This window comes from Notamacropus eugenii, chromosome 2 (assembly GCF_028372415.1).
Source record: "Notamacropus eugenii isolate mMacEug1 chromosome 2, mMacEug1.pri_v2, whole genome shotgun sequence".
NCBI lineage: Eukaryota > Metazoa > Chordata > Mammalia > Diprotodontia > Macropodidae > Notamacropus > Notamacropus eugenii.
This window is the reverse complement of record NC_092873.1, coordinates 83719597-83744632: the sequence shown is the minus strand read 5'-3', so window position 1 is coordinate 83744632 and position 25036 is coordinate 83719597. Positions and strand designations below refer to the sequence as shown.

The 25036-nt window shown below is 38.3% G+C and overlaps 1 protein-coding gene across 2 annotated transcripts; it reads right to left on the bottom strand.

Moving 5' to 3' along the window:
- Positions 1-17943: 17943 nt before the first annotated feature.
- On the bottom strand, positions 17944-24072 carry LOC140525820 (olfactory receptor 2H2-like). Of its 2 annotated transcripts, XM_072641510.1 has the most exons (2): positions 23166-24072; positions 17944-18256 (listed from the first exon to the last, which is right to left on the bottom strand). In XM_072641510.1, the coding sequence occupies exons 1-2, from the start codon at positions 24070-24072 to the stop codon at positions 18213-18215; spliced, it is 951 nt and encodes a 316-aa protein (XP_072497611.1). In that variant the 3' UTR covers positions 17944-18212. The 2 variants fall into 2 exon arrangements, with proteins under 2 accessions (XP_072497611.1, XP_072497610.1); XM_072641509.1 differs by lacking the exon at positions 17944-18256 and having other exon boundaries at positions 22856-24072.
- Positions 24073-25036: the final 964 nt, after the last annotated feature.

The window sequence follows — 25036 nt, the reverse complement described above, 5'->3', positions numbered from 1 at the left end:
TCTCCTTTCTCCCTTAATTAACCTCCAGAATCTGCTAAGCTCCTAACTTTTCACTTTTATCACCCCTGAAAAATTTAGAGTGGGGCATTGAACCTTTCAGTCTGATATTCACAAGAGTGCCCCTTCTTAGGATACCTGAAGCATGAACCTCTTTCTCTGAAAGCACCTATTTAAGGACACAACAAACCTAGGAGTGAAACTGAGAAAACTCAACAGTTGGTTTGGATATAATTGTTATCAGTATCAAGAAATCGAAACAAATTAACTTGCAAATGGAATTTAGTAGGCTTTAGAATCACACAAAGAGACCTTGCAAAGCATTTCTTTTGGAAAAGTATTTCCCTTTCCAAAAAGTCTCACAATTCATCGTGATACTAAAAGGGATAATGACTAAACTTTCATAAAGTAAATTAGTTGGAAACCTTAAAGATTAGGATTTATGGAACCCAAGTTGGTGCCAAATATCTTTTAAGTATCACAAATCCCCCAAATGCCATAATATTAAAGAGAGAGAGATGGGAGAGCTGGTTCAAAATGAGAATGATTTCACTTAGACCTCTATAGCCACTGAGAGTTTTATTGCAGCAAAAGCAGCAGGCCTGAGATTTAGCAAGGAGCTAAACAAAGGCAATGGTATAGGAAAAGGACCAGACTTATATAGGATGATTTTAGGGTTTCCTTATGGGGGTTGGAGATTTAGGGTAAGTCTGGCAAGATAAAGGCATGGGGTGAGGACAGTGAGTGACACAAGATATGGAAATTCCATTCCCCAGGATGAGAGAGGGGTGGGGACAGGAAATCTTATGGTCTGGGATAAGAGGAAGTTGTGGTAAGGGGAGACTTTAGGGCACCAAGGGCTTCACAAAGTCAATCAATATTATTTTAACTCTTAGGGCACTGTTTCTATCCATATCAATGGCATTGCAGAACTTCTGAAAAGTCCCAAGTAGTTTTATAAAGGCTTTTCCTAGATATACACTAAAAGCGGATAAAGTTGATAAAGGCAATATTAAGGAGTCCAGGGGCAAGACTAGAGGTAGACAAGGTAGTTGGCTTCTTGGGGTAAACACATTATGTGAAGGGGGGAAGTACACTTAGAAGAGCTTTAAACAAATATATGTGGGAAAATTGAAGGGATGCCCATCAACTGGGGAATGGCTGAACAAGTTGTGGCCCCTGAATGTAATGGAATACTATTGTGAAATAAGAAATAATGAGCAGGGAAATTTTGGCAAAAGTTGTATGAACTGATGTAAAGTGAAATGAGCAGAACCAGGAACAAATCACACACAGTAATAGCTACATTGTGTGATGATCAGCTATGAATGACTTAACTCTTCTCAGCAATACAGATCAATAAAGCAGATAAAGAATAATAAATAAAAAAAGCAGATAAATAACTGGTGGAGTCTAAATAAAGACCGAAGCACACTATTTTCACCTTTTTTGTGTTTTATTTCTTAGTCTGTTTCTTTTATAAATGTGTCTAATATGGAAACATATTTTACATGATTGGACCTATGTAACCTATATCAAATTACTTACCATTAGAAAGAGGGGAGAGAAGGGAAGAAAGGAGGGAGAAAAATTTGGAACTTAAAATCTTGTAAAAATGATTGCTCAAATTTTTCTTTACATATAATTTGAAAAAATGAAAATGCTGTAAAAATCAAAAAAGAGATCTGGTACAAGTAGGCTACCTTCCTTTACATTTTTTCATTGATTCCCTTGATATTCTTGATCTTTTGTGCTTTTAAAATTTTGAAAAATTTACTTTTTCTGAATTACATGTGTAAACAATTTTTATCCTTCAATTTTTACAATTTTGAGATACAAAATCTCTTCCCTTCTTCTTTCCCTCCCCAATCACTGAGAAGGCAAACAATTTGATAAAAGTTATACATGTATATTCATGCAAAACATGTTTTCATTTAAGTTATATCATAAAAGGAAATACAGACAAAGAAACCCAAGAAAAATAAAGAATATCTCAGGGGGGTGGAGCCAAGATGGTGGAGTAGAAAGACACACATACGCTACCTCCAAACCCACTGCCCATAAAGCATCTGTAAAAAAAGAACCATCAGTAAATTCTGGAGCAGCAGAAGCCACAGAACAACGGAGCAGAGGAGATTTCTGCTCCAGAGAGCCTGAAAACCTCTCGCAAAAGGTCCCTCATGCCCCGGACCTGGAGCAGAGCCCAACCCTGCCTCAGTGGCACAGCGTGGAAAAGAGCGGATCCGAGCAGGCTTCAGGGACTGAATCTCCAGTGGCCGGGCGGGTCCCCCACCCACAGGTGACAAGCGTCGGTGAGAGGGTCTCTTCAGCAGTTCAAGAGGGGTGTGCGGTGCCCCCAGAACTCAGGCCCCCTCGGGAGGCAGCAGTGGAGGCGGGAGCAGACCAGGGCTCCCCAAGCAGGCAGGAGCCCTGATCCATTGTTGAAGGTCTCTGCATAAACCCCCTGAGGGAACTGAGCCCATGAGGCTGCCCTGCCCCTACCTGAGCACTTGAACTTAATCTCACACTGAATAGCAGCCCTGCCCCCACCCAAAGCCTTGAGGCTGGGAAGCAGCATTTGAATCTCAGACCCCAAGCACTGGCTGGGTGGATCTGGAGGCAAAGTGGGGGTGGAGAGGACACTCAGAAGTCAAGTCACTGGCTGGGAAAATGCCTAGAAAAGGGAAAAAAAATAAGACTATAGAAGGTTACTTTCTTGGTGAACAGGCATTTCCTGCCTTTCTTTCTGATGAGGAAGAACAATGCTTACCATCAGGGAAAGTCATAGAAGTCAAGGCTTCTGTATCCCAGCCCACTAAATGGGCTCAGGCCATGGAAGAGCTCAAAAAGGATTTTGAAAATCAAGTTAGAGAGGTGGAGGAAAAACTGGGAAGAGAAATGAGTGACATGCAAGCAAAGCATGAAAAACAAGTAAACACCCTGCTAAAGGAGACCCAAAAAAATGCTGAAGAAAATAACACCTTGAAAAATAGGCTAACTCAATTGGCAAAAGAGGTTCAAAAAGCCAATGAGGAGAAGAATGCTTTTAAAAGCAGAATTAGCCAAATGGAAAAGGAGATTCAAAAGCTCACTGAAGAAAATAGTTCTTTCAAAATTAGAATGGAACAGATGGAGGCCAATGATTTTATGAGAAACCAAGAAATCACAAAACAAAACCAAAAGGAGGAAAAAATGGAAGATAATGTGAAATATCTCATTGGAAAAACAACTGACCTGGAGAAAAGATGCAGGAGAGACAATTTAAAAATTATGGGACTACCTGAAAGCCATGATCAAAAAAAGAGCCTAGGCATCATCTTTCATGAAATTATCAAGGAAAACTGCCCTGAGATTCTAGAACCAGAGGGCAAAATAAGTATTCAAGGAATCCACAGATCACTGCCTGAAAAAGATCCAAAAAGAGAAACTCCTAGGAACATTGTGGCCAAATTCCAGAGTTTCCAGGTCAAGGAGAAAATACTGCAAGCAGCTGGAAAGAAACAATACAAGTATTGTGGAAATACAATCAGGATAACACAAGATCTAGCAGCTTCTACATTAAGGGATCGAAGGGCGTGGAATAGGCTATTCCAGAAGTCAAAGGAAGTAGGACTAAAACCAAGAATCACCTACCCAGCAAAACTGAGTATAATACTTCAGGGGAAAAATTGGTCTTTCAATGAAATAGACGACTTTCAAGCATTCTTGATGAAAAGACCAGAGCTGAAAGGAAAATTTGACTTTCAAACACGAGAATGAAGAGAAGCATGAAAAAGTAAATAGCAAAGAGAAGTCTTAAGGGACTTCACAAAAGTTGAACTGTTTACATTCCTACATGGAAAGACAATATTTGTAACTCTTGAAACTATTCAGTATCTGGGTACTGGGTGGGATTACACACACACACACATGCACATGCACATGCACACACACATAGAGACAGAGTGCACAGAGTGAATTGAAGAGGATGGAATCATCTCTTAAAAAAATGAAATCAAGCAGTGAGAGAGAAATATATTGGGAGGGGAAAGGGAGAAAAGGAATGGGGAAAATTATCTCTCATAAAAGAGGCAAGCAAAAGACTTCTTAGTGGAGGGATAAAGAGGGGAGGTAAGAGAAAAACATGAAGTTTACTTTCATCACGTTCCACTAAAGGAAGGAATAAAATGCACACTCATTTTGGTATGAAAACCTATCTTACAATACAGGAAAGTGGGGGATAAGGGGATAAGCAGGGTGGGAGGGATGATGGAAGGGAGGGAATGGGGAGGAGGGAGCAATTTGAGGCCGACACTCATGGGGAAGGACAGGATCAAAAGAGAGAATAGAAGTAATGGGGGACAGGATAGAATGGAGGGAAATATAATTAGTTCTTACACAACACAACTATTATGGAAGTCATTTGCAAAACTTCACAAATTTGGCCTATATTGAATTGCTTGCCTTCCAAAGGGAAGGGGTGGGGAGGGAGGAAGGAAGAGAAGTTGGAACTCAAAGTTCTAGGAACAACTGTTGAGTACTGTTCTTGCCACTAGGAAATAAGAAATACAGGAAAAGGGGTATAGGATGGAGACAAGGGCAGAGAGGGATGATAGAAGAGAGGGCAGATTGGCAGACAGGGGCAATTAGAATGCTCGGTGTTTTGGGGTGGGGGGAGGGGACATAAGGGGAGAAAATTTGGAACCCAAAATTTTGTGAAAATGAATGTTAAAAGTTAAATAAATAAATAAAGAAAAAAATAAACAACAACAAAAAGAATATCTCAGAAAATATGCTTTAATTTGCATTCAGATTACATCACTTCTTTCTCTGGCAGTTGATAATACTTTTTTATCATAGCATCTTCAGAATTGTCTTCGATCTCTGTATTGCTGGGAATAGCTAGGTCATTCACAGTTAATCATTTTATGATATTGCTGTTACTGTGCACAGTATTTTCCTAGTTCTGCTTACTTCACTTTGCATCAGTTCAGATCAGTCTTTTAAGTATTTTTCTGAAAGCACCCTGCTCATCATTTTTATAGCACCATAGTGTTGTATCATAAACATATGCCAGTTTGTTCAGTCATTCCCCAAATGATAGGCATCTCCTCAATTTCTAATTATTTGCCACTTTAAAAAGAACTACTATAAATATTTTTGCACGTATATGTTTTTTCCTGTTTTAAAAAAATTTTCTTGGGATATAGACTTACAATAGGATTAATAGTATTGCTAGGTCAAAGGTTATGCATAATTTTATATCAATTTGGGCGTAGTTTAAAATTGCTCTCCAGAATGGTTGGATCAGTTTACAACTCCATCAATAATATATTATTATCCCAATTTTCCCATGTTTCCTCCAACATTTGTCATTTCCATTTTCTGTCATATTAGCCCATCTTATATGTGAGGTGGTACAGAGTTTTTAATTTGCATTTCTCTATTTGAAACATGAGGACTTCATCAGAGAAAATTTCTGTAAAATCACCCACTCTCCCAGTTTTCTTCTTTCCTTCTAATCGTGGTTGCATTGGTATTGTTTTCGTAAAATCTGTTTAATTTAATGTAATCAAAATTATTCATTTTACATGCCTTAACACTCTCTTTCTCTTGTTTGGTAACATATTTTCCCCTTATCCATAGATTTGACAGGTAAACTATGATACCTATTGATATCACCAATTATGTCTAAATCATGGGCCCATTTTGCTTTATCATGTTATAAGGCTTGCGATGTTGATTCATACCTAGGGTCCAGTTTTCCCAGCAGTTTTTGTCAAATAATGAGTTTTGTCCCCTGTCTGGATCTTTGTGTTTATCCAACACAAGATTACTCTGGTTGTTTCCTACTCTGTACTTTTCACCTCCACTAATCCATTCTTTATTTTTTTTTATTTTTTTTATTTTTTTATTTTTTTAAAAATTAATTAATGAATTAATTAATTTAACTTTTAACATTCATTTTCACAAAATTTTGGGTTCCAAATTTTCTCTCCTTTTGTCCCCTCCCCCCACCCCAAAACACTGAGCATTCTAATTGCCCCTGTCACCAATCTGCCCTCTCTTCTAACATCCCTCCCTTCCCTTGTCCCCATCTTCTCTTTAGTCCTGTAGGGCCAAATAACTTTCTATACCCCTTTACCTGTATTTCTTATTTCCTAGTGGCAAGAACAGTACTCGACAGTTGTTCCTAGAACTTTGAGTTCCAACTTCTTTTCCTCCCTCCCCCCCTGCCCCTTCCCTTTGGAAGGCAAGCAACTCAATATAGGCCAAATCTGTGTAGTTTTGCAAATGACTTCCATAATAGTCGTGTTGTATAAGACTAACTATATTTCCCTTCATCCTATCCTCTCCCCCATTACTTCTATTCTCTCTTTTGATCCTGTCCCTCCTCATGAGTGTCGACCTCAAATTGCTCCCTCCTCCCCATTCCCTCCCTTCCATCATCCCTCCCACCCTGCTTATCCCCTTATCCCCCACTTTCCTGAATTGTAAGATAGGTTTTCATACCAAAATGAGTGTGCATTTTATTCCTTCCTTTAGTGGAACATGATGAGAGTAAACTTCATGTTTTTCTCTCACCTCCCCTCTTTATCCCTCCACCAATAAGTCTTTTGCTTGCCTCTTTTATGAGAGATAATTTTCCCTATTCCTTTTCTCCCTTTCTCCTCCCAATATATTTCTCTCTCACTGCTTGATTTCATTTTTTAAAGAGATGATCCCATCCTCTTCAATTCACTCTGTGCACTCTGTCTCTATGTGTGTGTGCATGTGCATGTACATGTGTGTGTGTGTGTGTAATCCCACCCAGTACCCAGATACTGAAAAGTTTCAAGAGTTACAAATATTGTCTTTCCATGTAGGAATGTAAACAGTTCATCTTTTGTAAGTCTCTTATGACTTCTCTTTGCTGTTTACCTTTTCATGCTTCTCTTCATTCTTGTGTTTGAAAGTCAAATTTTCCTTTCAGCTCTGGTCTTTTCATCAAGAATGCTTGAAAGTCGTCTATTTCATTGAAAGACCAATTTTTCCCCTGAAGTATTATACTCAGTTTTGCTGGGTAGGTGATTCTTGGTTTTAGTCCTAGTTCCTTTGACTTCTGGAATATCCTATTCCACGCCCTTCGATCCCTTAATGTAGAAGCTGCTAGATCTTGTGTTATCCTGATTGTATTTCCACAATACTTGTATTGTTTCTTTCCAGCTGCTTGCAGTATTTTCTCCTTGACCTGGAAACTCTGGAATTTGGCCACAATGTTCCTAGGAGTTTCTCTTTTTGGATCTTTTTCAGGCAGTGATCTGTGGATTCCTTGAATACTTATTTTGCCCTCTGGTTCTAGAATCTCAGGGCAGTTTTCCTTGATAATTTCATGAAAGATGATGCCTAGGCTCTTTTTTTGATCATGGCTTTCAGGTAGTCCCATAATTTTTAAATTGTCCCTCCTGGATCTATTTTCCAGGTCAGTTGTTTTTCCAATGAGATATTTCACATTATCTTCCATTTTTTCCTCCTTTTGGTTTTGTTTTGTGATTTCTTAGTTTCTCATAAAGTCATTGGCATTCTAATTTTGAAAGAACTATTTTCTTCAGTGAGCTTTTGTACCTCCTTTTCCATTTGGCTAATTCTGCTTTTGAAAGCATTCTTCTCCTCATTGGCTTTTTGAACCTCTTTTGCCAATTGAGTTAGCCTATTTTTCAAGGTGTTATTTTCTTCAGTATTTTTTTGGGTCTCCTTTAGCAGGGTGTTTACTTGTTTTTCATGCTTTTCTTGCATCTCTCTCATTTCTCTTCCCAGTTTTTCCTCCACCTCTCTAACTTGATTTTCAAAATCCTTTTTGAGCTCTTCCATGGCCTGAGCCCATTTAGTGGGCTGGGATACAGAAGCCTTGACTTCTGTGTCTTTCCTTGATGGTAAGCATTGTTCTTCCTCATCAGAAAGGAAGGGAGGAAATACCTGTTCACCAAAAAGTAACCTTCTATAGTCTTATTTTTTTCCCTTTTCTGGGCATTTTCCCAGCCAATGACTTGACTTCTGAGTGTCCTCTCCACCCCTACCTCGCCTCCAGATCCACCCAGCCAGTGCTTGGGGTCTGAGATTCAAATGCTGCTTCCCAGCCTCAGGGCTTTGGCGGGCGTGGGGCTGCTATTCAGTGTGAGATTAAGTTCAGGTGCTCAGGTAGGGGCAGGGCTGCTTCTGGGCTCAGTTCCCTCAGGGGGTTTATGCAGAGACCTTCAACAATGGATCAGGGCTCCTGCCTGCTTGGGGAGCCCTGGTCTGTTCCCACCTCTGCTGCTGCCTCCCAAGGGGGCCTGAGTTATGGGGGCACCCCACTCCCCTCTTGGCAAGCTGGGAAGACCCTCTCACCAACCTTTGGGGCCCGTGGGTGTAGGGACCCGTGCGGCTGCTGGAGATTTTGTCCCTGAAGTCTGCTCGGATCTGCTCCTCTGCGTGCCGTGTGGCCAAGGCAGGGCAGGGCTGGGCTCTGGGCCCAGGGTGCAATGGACCTTTTGCGAGAGGTTTTCAGGTCCCTCTGGAACAGAAATCTCGTCAGCTCCATTGTTCTGTGGCTTCTGCTGCTCCAGAATTTGTTGGGAGTTCTTTTTTACAGATATTTTATGGGCTGTGGGTTCGGAGCTAGCGTATGTATGTCTTTCTACTCTGCCATCTTGGCTCTGCCCCCCCACTAACCCATTCTTAAATTAGTACCATATTGTTTATTTTTTTGAAGACTACCACGTTGTAATACAGTTTGAAAAATGATATGACTAGGGCGCCTTCCTTCTTATTCCTCTAGATGGATTTTATTACTTTTTATAGCTCTATAAAATATTGTTTTGTAGTTTGATTGGTATGGTACTGAATGTGTATATTAATTTGTTAGAAATGTCCCTTTTTCATATTGGCTTGGCCTACCTGTGGACAATTAATGTATTTCCAGTTGTTTAGACCTGACTTTATTTGCATGAAAATGGTTTCACAATTGTGTTCATATTGTTCCTAGATTTGTTTTGGAAGATGGACTTCCAAGTAATTTATGCTGTCTAGAGTAATTTTAAATGGAATTCTTGTTTTAACTTTTCCTGTTGGATTTTGTTTGTAATATGTAAAAATGGTGATGATTTCTGTGGGCTTTTTATATCCTGCAACTTTGTTGAAATTGTTAGTTATTTCAACTGGTCTTTTGTTTGATAATCTGGGATTGTCCAATGATACCATTCTACTATCTCTAAAAAGTAATAATTTTGTTCCTCTGTTGCCTGTTGTAGTTCCTTCAATTTCTTTTTCTTCTCTTATAACTATAGCTAGCATTTCTAGTAGAATATTAAATAATAGTGGTGATAAAGGGCAACCTTGCTTTACCCCAGATCTTACTGGGAAGGGTTCTAGCTTATCCCCATTATATATAATACTTACTATTGGCTTTAGATAAATACAACTTATCATTTTAAGGAAAGCTTCATGTATTCCAATTCTTTCCAGAGCTTTTAGTAGGAATGCTTATTCTGCATCTATTGAGATAATCATGGGATTTTGCTGTTTTTTTAATTGACATGGTCAATAATACTAATGGTGTTCCTAATATTGTATTGATCCCTCATTATTGGTATCAATTGCCATCTGGTCATAGTGTATGATCTTTGTGATATATTGCTGTAATCTCCTTGCAGGTATTTCATTTAAGGTTTTATTTTGGCATCAGTATTTATTAGGGGATGGTTCTTGGGCTTATCTGGGCAATTAATATTTTTAAAATATTCATTCTTTTCACTTAGATAGAGATTTATTGGCATATAATTGGGTAAAATAGCTCCTAATAGTTACTTGAATTTCTTTTGCTTTGGTGGTGAATTTGCCCTTTTCATTTTTAATAAGTTGGTATTCTTTTATTTAAAAAAATCAAATAAATTAATGATATCTTTTTTTTTGTTTTTTAGGAACTAAAATGAGTTTCTACTTTTATTTATTAGTTTAGTGATTGTCTTACTTTCAGTTTTATTAATCTCTCCTATGACTAGCAGGATGTCTGGTTTGGTGTTTAATTGGTTATTTTAATTTGTTCTTTTCTAGGTTTTTTAGTTGCATGCCCATTTCATTGATCTGCTCTTTATTTCACTGATGTAAGCATTGAGAGGCAGAAATTTAACTTTTCCTTTAAGATGCTGGGTGCTATGCTATTTGATGCATATGTATTTTGTATTGATATTCTTTCATTATCCATGGTACTTTTTAGCAAAAAGTCATTTGTCTCTTTATCTTTTCCTATTGGGAGTATTGTTGCTTTTGCTGTGTCTAAAATTATGGTTGTTCCACCTGATGTTTTTTAAAACTTCAGTTGAAGCATAATAGATTTTGTTTTAGTTCCTTATTTTTAATCTCTGAGTGTCTGTTTCAAGTGTGTTTTTTATAAACAACATATTGTCAGCTTCTGTTTTTTAATCCATTCTGTGACTTATTTTTGTTTAATATATGAGTTGATTTTATTAACACTTACAGTTATGATTACTCTGTATTTATTTCCTAAATTTTCTTATGTTTAATCTCTCTCTCTCAGTTGTCCCTCCTCCAAAGTTTATTTTGATTCTGACCACTTCTTCCCTTAATCAACCATCTTTTTTATCAGCCCTCTTACTTCTTTTATTCCTTTCCCTCCTACTTCCCAGTAGGGTAATCTAGTTTTCTGTACCCAACTGAATGATTATATTACTCTCTCTTTGAGCCAATTTTGATGATAGTAGTTTAACCTATTGAATCCCTTATGATTTCTCTTTCCTGTTTGCCTTTTTATATGTCTCTTGAGTCTTGTATTTGAAAGTCAGATTTTCTATTTAGCTGTATTCTTTTCATCAGGAATAATTGAAAATTCTCTATTTCACCGAATATCTATTTTCACCCCTGAAGGATTGTACTTTATTTTTCTGGGTAGGTTATTCTTGGTTGTAATCCTAGCTACTTTGTTCTATGAAACATTGTATTCCATGCCCCCTAATCCTTTCATATATAAGGTGCTAAGTCTTAAATTTTCCTTACTGTGGCTCCATGGTATTTGAATTGTTTCTTTCTGGCTCCATGCTATATTTTATCCTTGACCTGGGAGCTCTGGAATTTGGGTATGATGTTTCTGGTACTTCTCCTTTTGGGATCTCTTTCAAGTGGTGATCGGTGCATTCTTTCAATTTCTTTTACACCTGCTGGTTCCAGTATATCAGAGTAGTTTTCCCTGACAATTTCTTGAAATGTAATGTCTAGGCTCTTTGATCATGGCTTTCATGTAGTCCAATAATTTTCAAATTATTTCTTCTTGATCTGTTTTTCACATTAGCTGTTTTTCCAACAAGATATTTCTACTTTTCTTCTATTTTTTCATTCTTTTCATTTTGTTTCATTAGCTTTGATGTCTCATGAAGTCATTAATTCACACTTGTTCAATTCTAATTTTCAAGGAATACTTCTCTTCAGTGGGTTCTTGTATCCCTCTTCCCATTTGACCAGTCCACTTTTTTAAAGGAGTTCTTATCCTTAGTGGATTCTTGTACCTCTTTTTCCATTTGGCCATTTTTGGTTTTTAAGGTGTTATTTTCTTCAGTAATTTGTGTGTTCTTTTACCAAGCTGTTGACCTTCTTTTCTTAATTTTCTTGCTTCACTATCATTTCTTTTCCCAATTTTTATTTTACCTCCATTATTTGAGTTCTAAAATCCTTTTTGAAAGCTCTCTGGAATTCTTTTTAGGCTTATGACCAATTCACATTTTTTTCATGGCTTTGGACGCATCATTTTTAACTTTCTTGTCTTTCTCTGAATTTCTCTCTTGATAGAAAGATAGTAAATTTGTATGGTTTTATTTTTTTTTGATCATTTTCCCAGCCTGTGTCTTGACTTATAACCTAGCTGAGCTCAGCTTGCAGTGTTGAAGGGCCAATGTCTCAAGCTTCAGACATTTCTTACTGCTATTTTCAGAGTTAATTTTTGAGGTCTGTAGGTTTTCAGTCCTTTCTGGGTGATATGTTCTAAGGAGAGGTGTGGTCACTACTCTCCTGAGCTGCGCTCTTTTTTTGTGAGTGATCAGAAGCTCTTTTCTCTACCCTTGAACTGTGATCAGAGCCTGCCTTTGTCCTGTAAGTGTTATCATTTTTTACGTCCCTGGAAATGAGATGGGCTCCTGCTCTCCTAGAATTGCTACTGCTTGTGTTCCTTTCTCCCTTGGACCTGAGTCCAGGTCTTCTCCTCCCTTGTGAGCAACCAGAAACACTTTTCTCTGCCCTGTGACCAGGGTCGCTGTTTCCCTTGTGCCCTACTACTCCTTTTCCCCTGTGTCTGTCAGTGGAACTGTGTGTCTGCAATGCAAAAGTGTCAATCACTTTTGTCCCCCAGTATCAGCAAAGGGTTTCCTGTAATCTCTTTGTGAACAATTGTCCCGCCCCCTTACCCTCTATGGGCTAAGAAACCCCCAAAATACTGCTATTAGTGATGCAGTCATCTCTAATACCTCCTGCTGGCTTGCCAGTTCATGGCCTGTATTGCACTTCATGATAGTTCCAACGAGCACCACAGTGAGATACACCTTGTTTGCTGACCTTCTAAATTGTCTTGGGCTGGAAAATTGTTTCTCCCCAATCTTTTGTTGGTTCTAGCACTCCAGAATTCAATTTGAGGCATAATTTTAAAGTTGTTTGGGGGAAAGTTTAGAAGATTTCAGGTGACTTCCTATCTTTACCCCTCCATCTTGGAGCTGCCTCAATTTTCCAGTCTTCTTCCCCTTCATTCTGCTTTACATCCTCTGTTATCTGGGGACACGGTCCTCTTCATGGTTCTCCAACACTTCTGGAACACTTCATATTAACTGATCATTTTTAGCGACTCTCTGTCATGACTACAATACCCTTGTCCCTCATCTCTACTTCTTAGCCTCCCTCAAGTCTCAATTAAAGTCCTATTTTCTCTGAGAAGCCTTTCCCTGTCTCCCTTTATCTTAATACTTTCCCATTGAGACTACTCTCAATTTATTCTGGATATGTCTTATTTTACATACATGTTTGCATGTTATCTCTTGAAGTAGACTATGTGCTCCTTGAGACTAGGGAGTATTTTTTGTCTTTCTTTGTACCTTTATTAGTTAGCATAGTGCAAGTTGACTGACTGAAAATGAAATTAAAACAACAATGAAGTCTGAAATACTGGCAAAAGGTACAGAGATTAAGCAAAGTAGATAGATATATCTGTAACAGTAAGGACCCTGGCATATAGAGGAGGGTCTGGTATGCAGGTTCATATATCTGCTTTTCATATATTTCCTTTTCTAAAAGGAAAGCAAATTTTAAGGGATCAACAATCTTCTTTAATAGATCATTACATATATCATTCACTTACTTCTGGGGGGAAAAGTCAGCACCCTGAGCTTTGTAGAAAATACAGAGAAATAAAGACCAACAGACAGGGCTTCCAACTATCTGACCATAAGCAATACATACATCACATATCAACAGACAGATCCAATTGTCTGACTATTACATACATACATATTTACCAGAGAGAGAAGTACCAGTATCTGTGTTTTCAAAGCTGGGGAGATCCTTAGCTACTGCTTGGAGTCTCATCTGGCCAAAGAAACACTTCCAATGAGTAAACTGCAAAATAATACCTCACCTCAGAGTGTTTTGTACACTTTTCAGAGATGGCTGAGTGTCTTTCCCAGTGCCTCAATAAAAATTAACTACAAGTATTATGGCCTATTAATGGGCTGGGAAGATCTTTAACTCTTCCCCCCAACCATTAACCTTGCATTATTACAGTCTCTTATAATTTTCTAGAATAGTCACAGGTTCTGAGTTGTGGCCTTCTACCTACTTAGCTTTGTGTCCCCTGGGCAAGTCACCTACCTCTCTTTGCCTCAGTTTCCTCATCTGTGAAAAGAGCTGGAGAAGGAAATGTCAAACCATTTCAGTGTCTTTCCCAAGAATATTCCAAATGGGGTCATAAAGACTTGGGCATGCTTGAAAAACTGGACAACAACAACAGCAGCAATTGCCAAAACAATATCTTTCTTCTTACAAGTCAGTCCACAACACTCTCAGTGTTAGATGAGACAGCAAGTTTTTTCAGGCAAAGATCTTTTTAGAGCCTCTTTAATCCCAGTAATCTCAAAGAACCATATTAGAAAGGGAGCTTTTTGTACCCTAAAAGAGGGAGATCAATGACAACGACAAAAGAAAAAATTAATGCGAAAGTGCATGTAAAGATTCCTTTGATTATTCTCAATAGTTTGGAGCATCAGAGTTCAGCTAAGGAAAGGAATCATGCTGAGAAATGCTGGGGCTAGGAGGAAGGATTCCAGGTACCATACCTTACATGACCACCAGAGGGCAAGAGAATCCCTCTTATCAGGATACCTAGTAAAGTCTGCTTAGAGAACCTGTACAACTGGTTTCTCCCTCATTAGCAGTTCCCTTTTTATAGATTCCATTAAGCCCTTGCCATTTGGACTTATGTCCTCTGAAGTATTCTGATGGAGCTTCATAAAGCAGAATGCCAAGAGATCCTGTGACTCTCCCCTTATCCTTCTTTCCAGCCCTAGAGCATATAAGGGTTGAGAATTTGATTATTGTATGAAAGTAGGCAGGTACAATAGGAAAAGTTGGGCCTTAAGGGACTTAAACTTTAGAAGTCCTGACTTCCTGTGTGATCTCAAGCAATTTAGTGAAGCTTTCTGTGCTTCAGGTAGCTAGATGTAGTAACAGATACAGTTATTGGGCTTTTGATAAGGAAGATGTCACTTCAAAACCTGCATCAGATATTAGTTCTGTGATCCTGGGCAAGTCACGTAACTTTTGTCAGCCTCAGTTTTTTCCATGTGTAAAATGGGGATGATAACACCCACCTTCATGGTTGTTGTGAGGATCAAATGTGATAATATATACAAGTCTTAAGTGCTATTTGAATGTTAGGTGCTGTACATTGGAAGACTAATGAATTCTGAATCATGCTGCTGCTACTTAGGATCATAGCTTTGTCTCTAGACAGGGTTTTAGAGGGCATTGAGTTCTGTAGAGAACCTTGAAGGGTTTGAAAGAGCCCCTTATCAAGAGTTCCCCTCCTCTGAAGGAGAGTAGCTGACTTGAGAAGTTAAGTGATACATTGTTCTCAGGTGCATGTCCTTGAATTTGGGTGTTGAAGTTCCAGGAATCAGGGCCCCTGCTATGCAGGATAACATTCTGATAAAGAGACCTTGAGGCCTCCCTTTCTACTTATCATGATCTGTTCTGTTTCATGCCTCAATTGCTACCCTTATGGTTTTTTTACTATTTAAGCACCCCGATCCCCTGATTTATTGGCTCAGTATGTCTAGAATAAACTCAGCTTGTTCAGACTGCTGTGTCCCACCTGTCTTTTCATCCTCCCTCTGTGAGCCCCGTAACCACCCTGGACCTGCTGGACTGTGCTGGCCACAGCATCTGGCACCCAAGAGGGGCACCATCCGTTGTAGACAGAAGAGTCTGGTTTGTGTCACAAGACCAGAGGAGGACCCCTGGAGCTGAAGGGGAAAGTAGCGAGCAGGAGAAAGGTGAGGGGAAGGCCTGGAAAGGGCCGCTTCTTCAGCATGGTCACTTTCGCTTTGAGCTCAGTGAAATTAGTTTCACTTTAGCAATAGGTTAGAGCCTAGGCGTTTAAAAGACACAGGTGAAGTAATCATGGGGTCATGAAGTAATTCATGTGGTGAAAGGCATGAAGGACCTGGAGGAAGGGACTATAAATCTTGAAATGTGGGAAACATTAGGCAATCAAATGAGTGTGGATTATAGAGAGGTCAGACCAAGTGCTTCTCCTGTTAAGAGTATTTTCAGTTTGGAATGTACTTAAAATATGTCTTCAGAAACCTGAACAAGTACTGTTAGCCACAAAAATAACAAAGGTAGATGCAGCCTCTAGTATAAAAGAGAAGGAAGACCTGATGGAGTATGTCACACAAAAATTTAAAATAGCGTCCCCTCCTCCCACTGCTCCTCCATTATACAGGTCTAAATCACAAGTTTGTGAAAAAATCCAAGAACCTGAAGGGATCGTACAAAAAGTCCTTCGGCAAGCCATAGAAAGAGGAGAAGGAATACTTTTGGAAATGAGGCTAACATTGCCATTAAAAGAAACCCCACATCCCTATAATCCAGGAGCAGCTATAAGAGAACATATCCTTCTGGATTTTAAATTCTTAAAGAAATTAATCAATTGTGGACCAGAGAGTCTTTACATTCACTCTTTTCTAGACAACATTTCTCAGATAGCCCTATACCCCACTGATTGGTGCAATACAGCTAAACCACTCTTGAAGGATGAGACTACTTAGTTGGAAATCTGAATTGTATGAAAGATGTTTGGAACACAGTGATAGAAAGTAAGCCAAAGTTATAATTTGTGCAGAGAATTTCGGACAATTTTTTCTCAATTTTTAGATTCATTTTTTTATTGTCTGTATATGTGTTCTCTCTTTACATGTTCTGTATGCGTGTGTTTGTGAGTTATTATGGCCAGCTCCATGGTAGCTGGAATTTGGAATGTTACCTCTTTCCCTCCCCCTCCTCCCTTCCCTCTGATGGATGCAGCATCAGGGAGGAGAATGGGAGAGAGAAAGAGAGAAACTAATCTTATATTATTTAGTTTATATGATTGTCAAATGCAGTTTTAGATAAGAAATACAAGGAAATAATGTATGTGCAGTTTTAAAGGGGCTTTAATCAAAGCCCACCAGGAGAACAACATGTGTATGAAGTTTAAGGAAAGCATAAAAGTTTTGAAAATTATTGGAAAGTTGTTGGTAAAATTCTCTCTCTTTCTATCTTTTAATCTTGGCCAGGTTGTGAAAGTGGAGTGAAAGACAAGAAGAAATCAGGGAAATTTTCCCCCTCATATCACAGAGGCAGATTGACTAGCATTTTAATTATCTCATGCTTCACCTAAAAGAGAAAACTTTTTGTATATAGGATACAACCAAATGGTAATTATTCTGGTCATATTTTAAGTGAAACATCACTCCTAATTGGATGTTTAAGACAGGTGAGAAATTGTTGTCTTCTTTGGCACTAAGGCAAATTGAGAAAATGTATAAATCTGAAAATGAAAAAAGACACCTCAGAGATAAAGCTTTGAACTCCCAAGTGGAAAGGAGGGGACTAGGCGCCAGTGGACTTTGTTCCAGTCTCCCTCACCTCCACTTGCAGTTTCACAACTTTTTCTTTCAAAAACAGTTTTAAGGAGTGGACATAGACGTGAAGTTTTCTTGAGTAAAAGTTAGAACCATTAAGATTTTTATTTTACTCTATAATCCAGAAATGGTGTTAGAAAAAGCAATTTGTAATCTGAATTTTGTTGAAACTAAAAGATGTTGGAAAAATTGTGGAAAACCAGCTATATTATTTAAAATTTTATCAGTCCTACTAACCTTATCTTATAATGTTTTGTAATTGCCATTTAGAAAACCAGGTATTTTCACCTTTGCCTGTTAAAGAAGTTACAGCTAAAATAATTTGGTTATCATTTATAAAAGTTGTAAGATTGTTAACTAAGTTTTTGAAGTTGCTGTTTCAATGCTAAATCTAAAATTGTTAATTGATTACTGTGCGTGGAAAAAAATGAATGGAGTAAAAATTTTATTTAGACTGGTTCTGCCCATTCAGAACAGTCCTCCTATGTTTTGGGGTTGGCAGGTATGGAATCCATGCCAATTCCTTTTATTTTGTAAAACTGCCAACGCCCCTTTCATGTGGACAAGGTCATCAGTCCTAAGAAAGAAATTTATTTGGCTTATATAATTCATAAATAATGAATGTGACTTGCTCAAAAGTTGTAATAGATAGAAAAGATTTTTAACAATTGGCTTTTATATCAGGGCAAGTTTTAAATTTGAGAAGGAAGGATCTTAAATGGAATCTCTTATGTATTTGAATCCTGTTAATCTTCATTGCTTCTTGCAACTCCATGGGAATACAAATAACTGTATTTGGCTTTAAGTTGGGATTAGTGAAATTTGCTGTTTAAGGTAAAAGCATTTGGGACCATAAATATTTTTGTTTAAGTTTGAATTTGGGTATAGTTGTCTGCATTAAATCAGTGTCTGAGAGAATATGCCACAAGTTACTCAGAGGGATTGTGATCCTGCATCCTGTACTGTTATCAGGTGAAATTTGTATCTGGAGAGGAAACACCAAAGGAACAATTCTAGACTCAATCTAGGATGGGATCCTCCTGGTCAGTTTCCCCATTGTGTCCTTTTAAAAAGGAATGTTTCCCACCTGACTATTCCTGAGTCTGGCTATAATACAGATACTGCATGATTGGAAAATTTCACTCCTATCTGAATTCAAACAGTCAAAGATGTTTTATCCTGTCATATTTGCTATATCACATGTCCCTATTTTTTCCTTCTAAAGCAAACCTCTGTGTTCAGTTACAAGTCGTCTGTACAACAGGTGAGCCCTTTTGTGTAATCTTACTGGAAAATTTAATATTATTTTTGTCTGAAATTGGAACATGTTCAGAAATTTATGTAAATGACTTAAGACTCGCCTTAAGATGTCCTTATTGTTTAAAAGATTTTAAGAGCAGTAATGTTTTTTTTTCTGTAATCAGTCTCTTACTGTTACCAATGTGAGATTCTATTATGCACTTTTACTAAAGCATTTTGTGATTATCTAGGAATTCGGTAATACCTAAGAATTTGGGTTGTTATACTACTTTGGCAATTCGTATTACTTAGGACATTTTTATATCAACTAAGTTTTAATAAATTTTAATTTTAAAAGGTTTATTTTTGTTTCAAAGTGAAAAGACAACTATCATTTAAAAAGGTTTCACCTAATCTTTATAGAAGTTTAGTAACTCTTTTAACATCATGATAAAATTTCAACTGTTTTAAAAAGAACAAGAAATATTTTTAGAAGAAATGTTTTTCAAAATAAGGATAAAGCCTACTAAAATTTTCATTTTCAAGATAATGCATTGTTAATTAACTTGTAATGATCTATAAAGCAGAAAAGATCTTGCTGTTAAAATTAATGTGTGAACTTATTAACAACTTAATTTCTAAAGTTTTTTCTTCCAGAGTGAATATAATCAGAAAAAGATAAACAAGCTGGTGAAACAATGAACATCTACTCAGTTGTGAGATTCAACTTAGAAATCTCTTTTGTTTAAGACAATACAGCTATGCTAGTGAACAGTAATAATGTATTCACTATCTTGTCTATGGTGGAAATATAAAGGAATATGAAGCAGTTTGAATGATCAGTTCTAGAGATTTGGAAAGCTAAATACAAGCTTGACCAAAAAATATAGAAAGCAGATAAGGAGGTTGGAGACAAATGGGAATCATCCAAGCCCTTCCTATCCCTAGATAGTTACTAAGTATGTCAAGAGAGTGTGAGGAAGTCTGACAGTATTCTCACTTCTAGTTATTTTATTCTTACTCCTTTTTGGTCCTTGTTTGTTTAATCTCTGTGCCAGATTTGTGTCTTCTAGGTTTCTTTGTCCAAGACCATCACCTATCACCCTCTGAATCATCAAGTTCCTCATATTGGTTAAAGACCCAACCCCTCCAATGTTGGGACCCTATGAGGCAGGGTCAGCTCTATGTCCAATCTCAGCAGGAAACAGTTTCAGAAGCTGAGACCTTCATCCCTTATCCCAAAATATATTGGGTCCCATCTGTTTAAAGGGGGACAGGGTGGGGTGCTTGAGTGCATGTACTTGGGTCCCAGTTCTAAAATTACATTTCTCTTTACAAATCATTCATATTTCAGGAATACCATATAACCCTATGGGTCAGGCAATAGCATAAAGGAAGAATAAAACTCTCAACCTATTCCTTCAAAAACAAAAAAGAGACATGCTTGGTAGGTCCCCTCAGGAACAATTAGCACAGGCCATATATACTATTAACAGCTTAACCTTAGATTATGACAACCTTACCCCTCCACAAACATTCTTTTCATTTTTTGGCCGTAATGATATCAGAATTATTAGTAAAAAGCAGATTGCACCCCAGCAACAACAGGTGCTGTGTAAGGATGTCAGTGAGGTGTGGAGAGGACCTGACAGGGTGGAAACTAGAGGGAGAGGATTTCTTTCTGTCTCCACAGATGGTGCGGTTGTCTGGGTTCAAGAAAGATATAGACCTGTCCAAGTGGATACTGCACAAAAAGACCTGCCAGGGTGCAGAAGAGGAAAGGCTAAAGGAGATACCAAACAGACTGTCATTGGCCTCCTCTTTTTACTGAATTCCCTTAACTTGGTTAAGGCTGACAAGAATCGGACTGTGACTGCACAAGAGGACAACACTTTCAATGTCACTTGTTTGAATTTCTCTGTGAATGCTTGCATAAATGAAAAAGTAGGAGGCCAAAAGGTGTTTGTTATTAGACAGAGTCCATTTGCTCTCCTTCCAGTCAAGGAGACTCAATGGTATCAAGCTCCAGGAGATCAAACTATCGATTTGCTTCTCAGAAAATTGCTTTCTCGTAAAAAAAAAAAAGGTGTATTTCCTGTACTATTTTTGGAATTATTGCTCTAGTAGCCATTATTGCTAGTAGTGTAGCTTTAACAGAAGGTATTATGAGTGTACAAACAGAAGTTAAACAAGCCAAATATTTAGATCAATTGTCCAGAAATATTACAAGGGCATTTCAAGTACAAGAAAAAATTAATAAGGATTTTTATCAAGTCATTGATGAATTGCAATGGTATGTAATAGAAATTAATAAACAAGTTGAGATACTCACCTTATATAGTGGATTAAAATGTGATTATAGGCTTACCCATTTTTGTTTGTTAAATGTGAATTATAATGATACCTGTTATAATTTTACCAAAATTGCCAATCACTTAAGAGGATTATGGAATGTTAATAATGTAACTATGGATATGGATGATATGGAGCAAATTGTTCAGATTATTGATGATGTCAGAAGTCATAGCGACTTGGATCCACCCGAGGCTGCACAACAGATTGCAGACGTGATAAATGGAGCGCAGGGGTTTTTTAGTGACCTTGCACAAGAGCTCAGGCTGTTGGTCATAGGCCTTGTAGGAGTATTTTGTATTTGTGTCTGTGCTCCTACCCTGCTGTCCTTGTTCCTCAAAAGGATACATAACCTGACATTCAACATTTGGATGAATAGGAAAGAGTCATTGTAAAACAAAAAGGGGGAGATGTAGAGAACCTTGAGGGGTTTGAAAGAGTCCATTATCAAGAGTTCCCCTTCTCTAAGGGAGAGTAGCTGACTTGAGAAGTTAAGTGGTACATTGTTCTCAGGTGCATGTCCTTGAAGTCGGGTGCTGAAGTTCCAGGAATCAGGGCCCCTGCTATACAGGATAACATTCTGATAAAGAGACCTTGAGGCCTCCCTTTCTACTTATTATGATCTGTTCTGTTTCATGCCTCAATTGCTACCCTTATGGTTTTTTACTATTTAAGCACCCCGATCCCCTGATTTATTGGCTCAGTATGTCTAGAATAAACTCGTCTTGTTCAGACTGCTGTGTCCCACCTGACTTTTCATCCTCCCTCTGTGAGCCCTGTAACTGCCCCGGACCTGCTGGACTGCGCTGGCCGCAGCAGAGTTCAATGCCATCATTTCCCATTGAGAAAAATGAGGCTGAGAAAGGTTCATTGATTTCCCAGAGTCACAGGGCTAGTATTTAAGGAAGGATTTAAACCCAGGTCTTCCTGACTCAAAGGCCAGTTCTTTATCCTCCATACGATTTATCTGTCTTAATCTTGGGCATTCACTTAGACAATCATTTTTTCTCTCTAAGACACATTTTCCTCATCTGTGAAATGGGGGGGGGGGGGGGGGTTGAACTAAATAATCTTTAAGATCCTTTCCAGCTCTAACATTTTCAGTTAATAGATGAATTCTCCTTCATGTGAAGTCTGTGAGAAAAGGTTAAATAGTAAAGAGATTAAAAGAGACAAAAAAAATAAAAAAATTCATAGCAGCTCTTTTTGTTGTGTCCAAAGTTTCCTGTCTCCAAAGAATTTGAGATCGAGTATCTGCCCCAGAATTGGAAAATGGAGGAACAGTTTATGAATGGGATTATTGTGCTGTAAGAAATAGTGAAGGGGGTGGCTTCAGAAGGACTTGCAAAGACATATGAAGTGAAGTGAGCAGAACCACAACTGAAATGCATGCGATGACAACAACATGGTAAAGACAAACAACTTTGAGAGATTCAAGAACTCTAATGAATACAATGGAATTAACTGCAATTGTAAAGGGCTCATGGTGGAACGTTATCTAGCTCTGTATCGAGAAGTAATGGACTCAAGGGCACAGATTGAAGCGTATTTCCTTTTCTTGTGCATAGCTATTGCAGAAATTTATTTTGCTTGAGTATACATATGTGTAATAGGTTTTTCTTTCCTTCTCAATGACTGGGACAGGGGTAAGTGTGAGGGAAAGAATTCAGAACTAAAAATGAAATTCAAATAAAAAATTAAAGCTAAACAAAAGGAAAAAAAGTTTGTATAAAACTTGTTGAATATTATTGATCATGTACCAGTCAAATTAGACAGATAGTTTCCCAATATACCTGGAGATCATGTGTGAATCTGTAATTTTTGTTCCCATTAAGATGAAGAAGCAAAAGGAGTGGAAGAAGAGGAAAAACCATGACAAAGCAAACTAGGAATAAAAATGCAGATATTCATAAAATTGACAGAATCATAGGATCACAGTTTTCAAGTTTGAGATGATTTCAGATCCCATCTAACCTAGTTCCTTCATTTTGCAGATAAGGAGATAGGTCTACAGAGTGGGTGATTTGTTTAGGGTTAGATAGGTCAAAAAAGATTCATGTGATAACAGAGAAAGATGGTGAGTTGGAGATAGAAAACAGAAATTTCAAGAGGCAACCAGTTAAAACAGAGCTGGAAAAATCAGTGATTATTATACAGGATAAAAATTAAGGTAAACACAGAGGAAGGAAAATATGAACATAGTGTAGAGAAGTAAAGTAAAAGCATGACAGATGTACAATGTAACAGAGATTCCAAACTTCCTCACTCTGAGATCATGTGTTGAATTGGTGGTTTGGTGAACTAAAGTTCCAGGTGTAATTGAAAAGCACTGGAAACTCCCCTCTAACTTCAGAAAATTTTCTGTATCAATGTCTCAGCTTTTCCTTGGTTGCTTGATCTTGCTCAACAGCCTCCTAAATGCCCCCTTCACCACCTTGTTTCTCAGTGTATATATGAGAGGGTTGAGTGTAGGAGTCCCCACAGCATAGAAAAGACCAAAGAATTTTCCTCGGTCCTGGGCATAGGGGTTGTTGGGCTGGAGGTAGACAGATATAGCAGAACTGAAGAAGAGGGAGACCACCAGGAGGTGGGAGGAGCAGGTCCCAAAAGCTTTCTTTCTTCCTTCTGCTGACTTAATCTTTAGTACAGTCTGAAGAATTGCCCCATAGGATACCAAAACGAGAGTCAGTGGCACCACCAGGATAAGGAAACTGGCAACAGCCATTTGGATCTCATTGTAAGTGGTGTCCTCACAGGAAAGGTGAATGAGGGCTGGGACCTCACATACAAAGTCATCTACTCTCCTGTTGGAGCAGAATGTTAAAAGAAGAGTGGGTGGTGTTTGGATCACAGACTGCAACAGTCCACTGACCCAGGCTACAGTTGCTAGTCTCTGGCTAAGACGGGGGTGCATAATGATAGCATAATGGAGGGGTCTGCAAATTGCTACATATCGGTCAAAGGCCATGACAGCCAGCAGGATACACTCAGTGGTCCCTAGTGCCATGAACACAAAGAGCTGAATGGCACAGCCATTGAAGCTGATGGTCTTCTCTGGACCCCAGAGATTGGATAGCAACTGGGGAACACAGGTTGTGGTGAAGCAGAGATCCAGGAAGGAGAGGTTGGAAATGAAGAAGTACATGGGAGTGTGGAGTTTGGAGTCCAGGATAGACAGTAAGATGATGAGTGTGTTGCCAACCAGAGTCATGAAGTAGGAAGTCAGTATTAGCACAAAGAGAGTTTTCTCTAATCTTGGGTGGCCAGAGAAGGCCAGGAGGATAAAATCTCCTGGGGAACTTTTATTATTCATGGCCTAACTTTGAACTGAGAGAGAGAGAGAGGGAAGAGAGAGAGAGAGAGAGAGAGAGAGAGAGAGAGAGAGAGAGAGAGAAGAGAATTGGTTGAGATATTTCTCAAGTTTTAAAAATTCCTGTTGTTTGTGGCTGTGGACCTGTGAAAACACAGCAATGAGGGTATATCTTTCCCCTTTCCTCATTCAGTGATGTAATTCCATTCACCTACCTCTCTATTGATACTCCCTTCCCATAGATACAATGTTATATAATGTCAGTAAGAAAATCCAAAAAGTCCTGACTAATTGGTTAAGTAGAGGGGAGAACATGCACTGTGTTTCTCCCTCTTTTCCTATGTTCTACTCTTTTTACATGATGAGGTATAATCAAAAAATATAATAGTAAACTGCATCTCTTTTTTCAAGAAAATGAAGTTCATGACAAAGAGCATGTATGTATAGGATATCTTCTTGGCATTTGTTTTTCTGGGAGCAGGAATGCACCACACAACATCATCCATGCACTGTTCTCCTTTTAAAGGAGTCTACAAGCTTTGGGCAAATGTCCAGATTTCTGAGCCTGAGGAATAGAAGTTTCTTCTTTTGGGAAGCTAACTGGTTCAGAAAGTCTCTTTCACACTATATGCAAACCAAATGAAATGACTCTGAGTAAAGAAGTGGGAGACATGATCCATTCATTTTAAAAGACTTCGTCTAGTTGGAGAAGGCCAGGAGAATAATGGTAATGGAACACAGTAATGGAAAAAACTGGAAGGAACATGGAAGATGAAATAAAAATTGAATTCAGAGGAAACAAGTTCATGATAATTTGAGTTATATGGAATCAAGGAAGATGTTGGGGGAGGTGTCTTTGGTCTTTGGAATTAAGGTGGGAAGAAATGGGATGTGGTAGAGGCAGAATTAAGGATGTTTATGCCAAATCTTAGAGCTAAGAGATTGACATAGTTTCATAGGTCTGGTT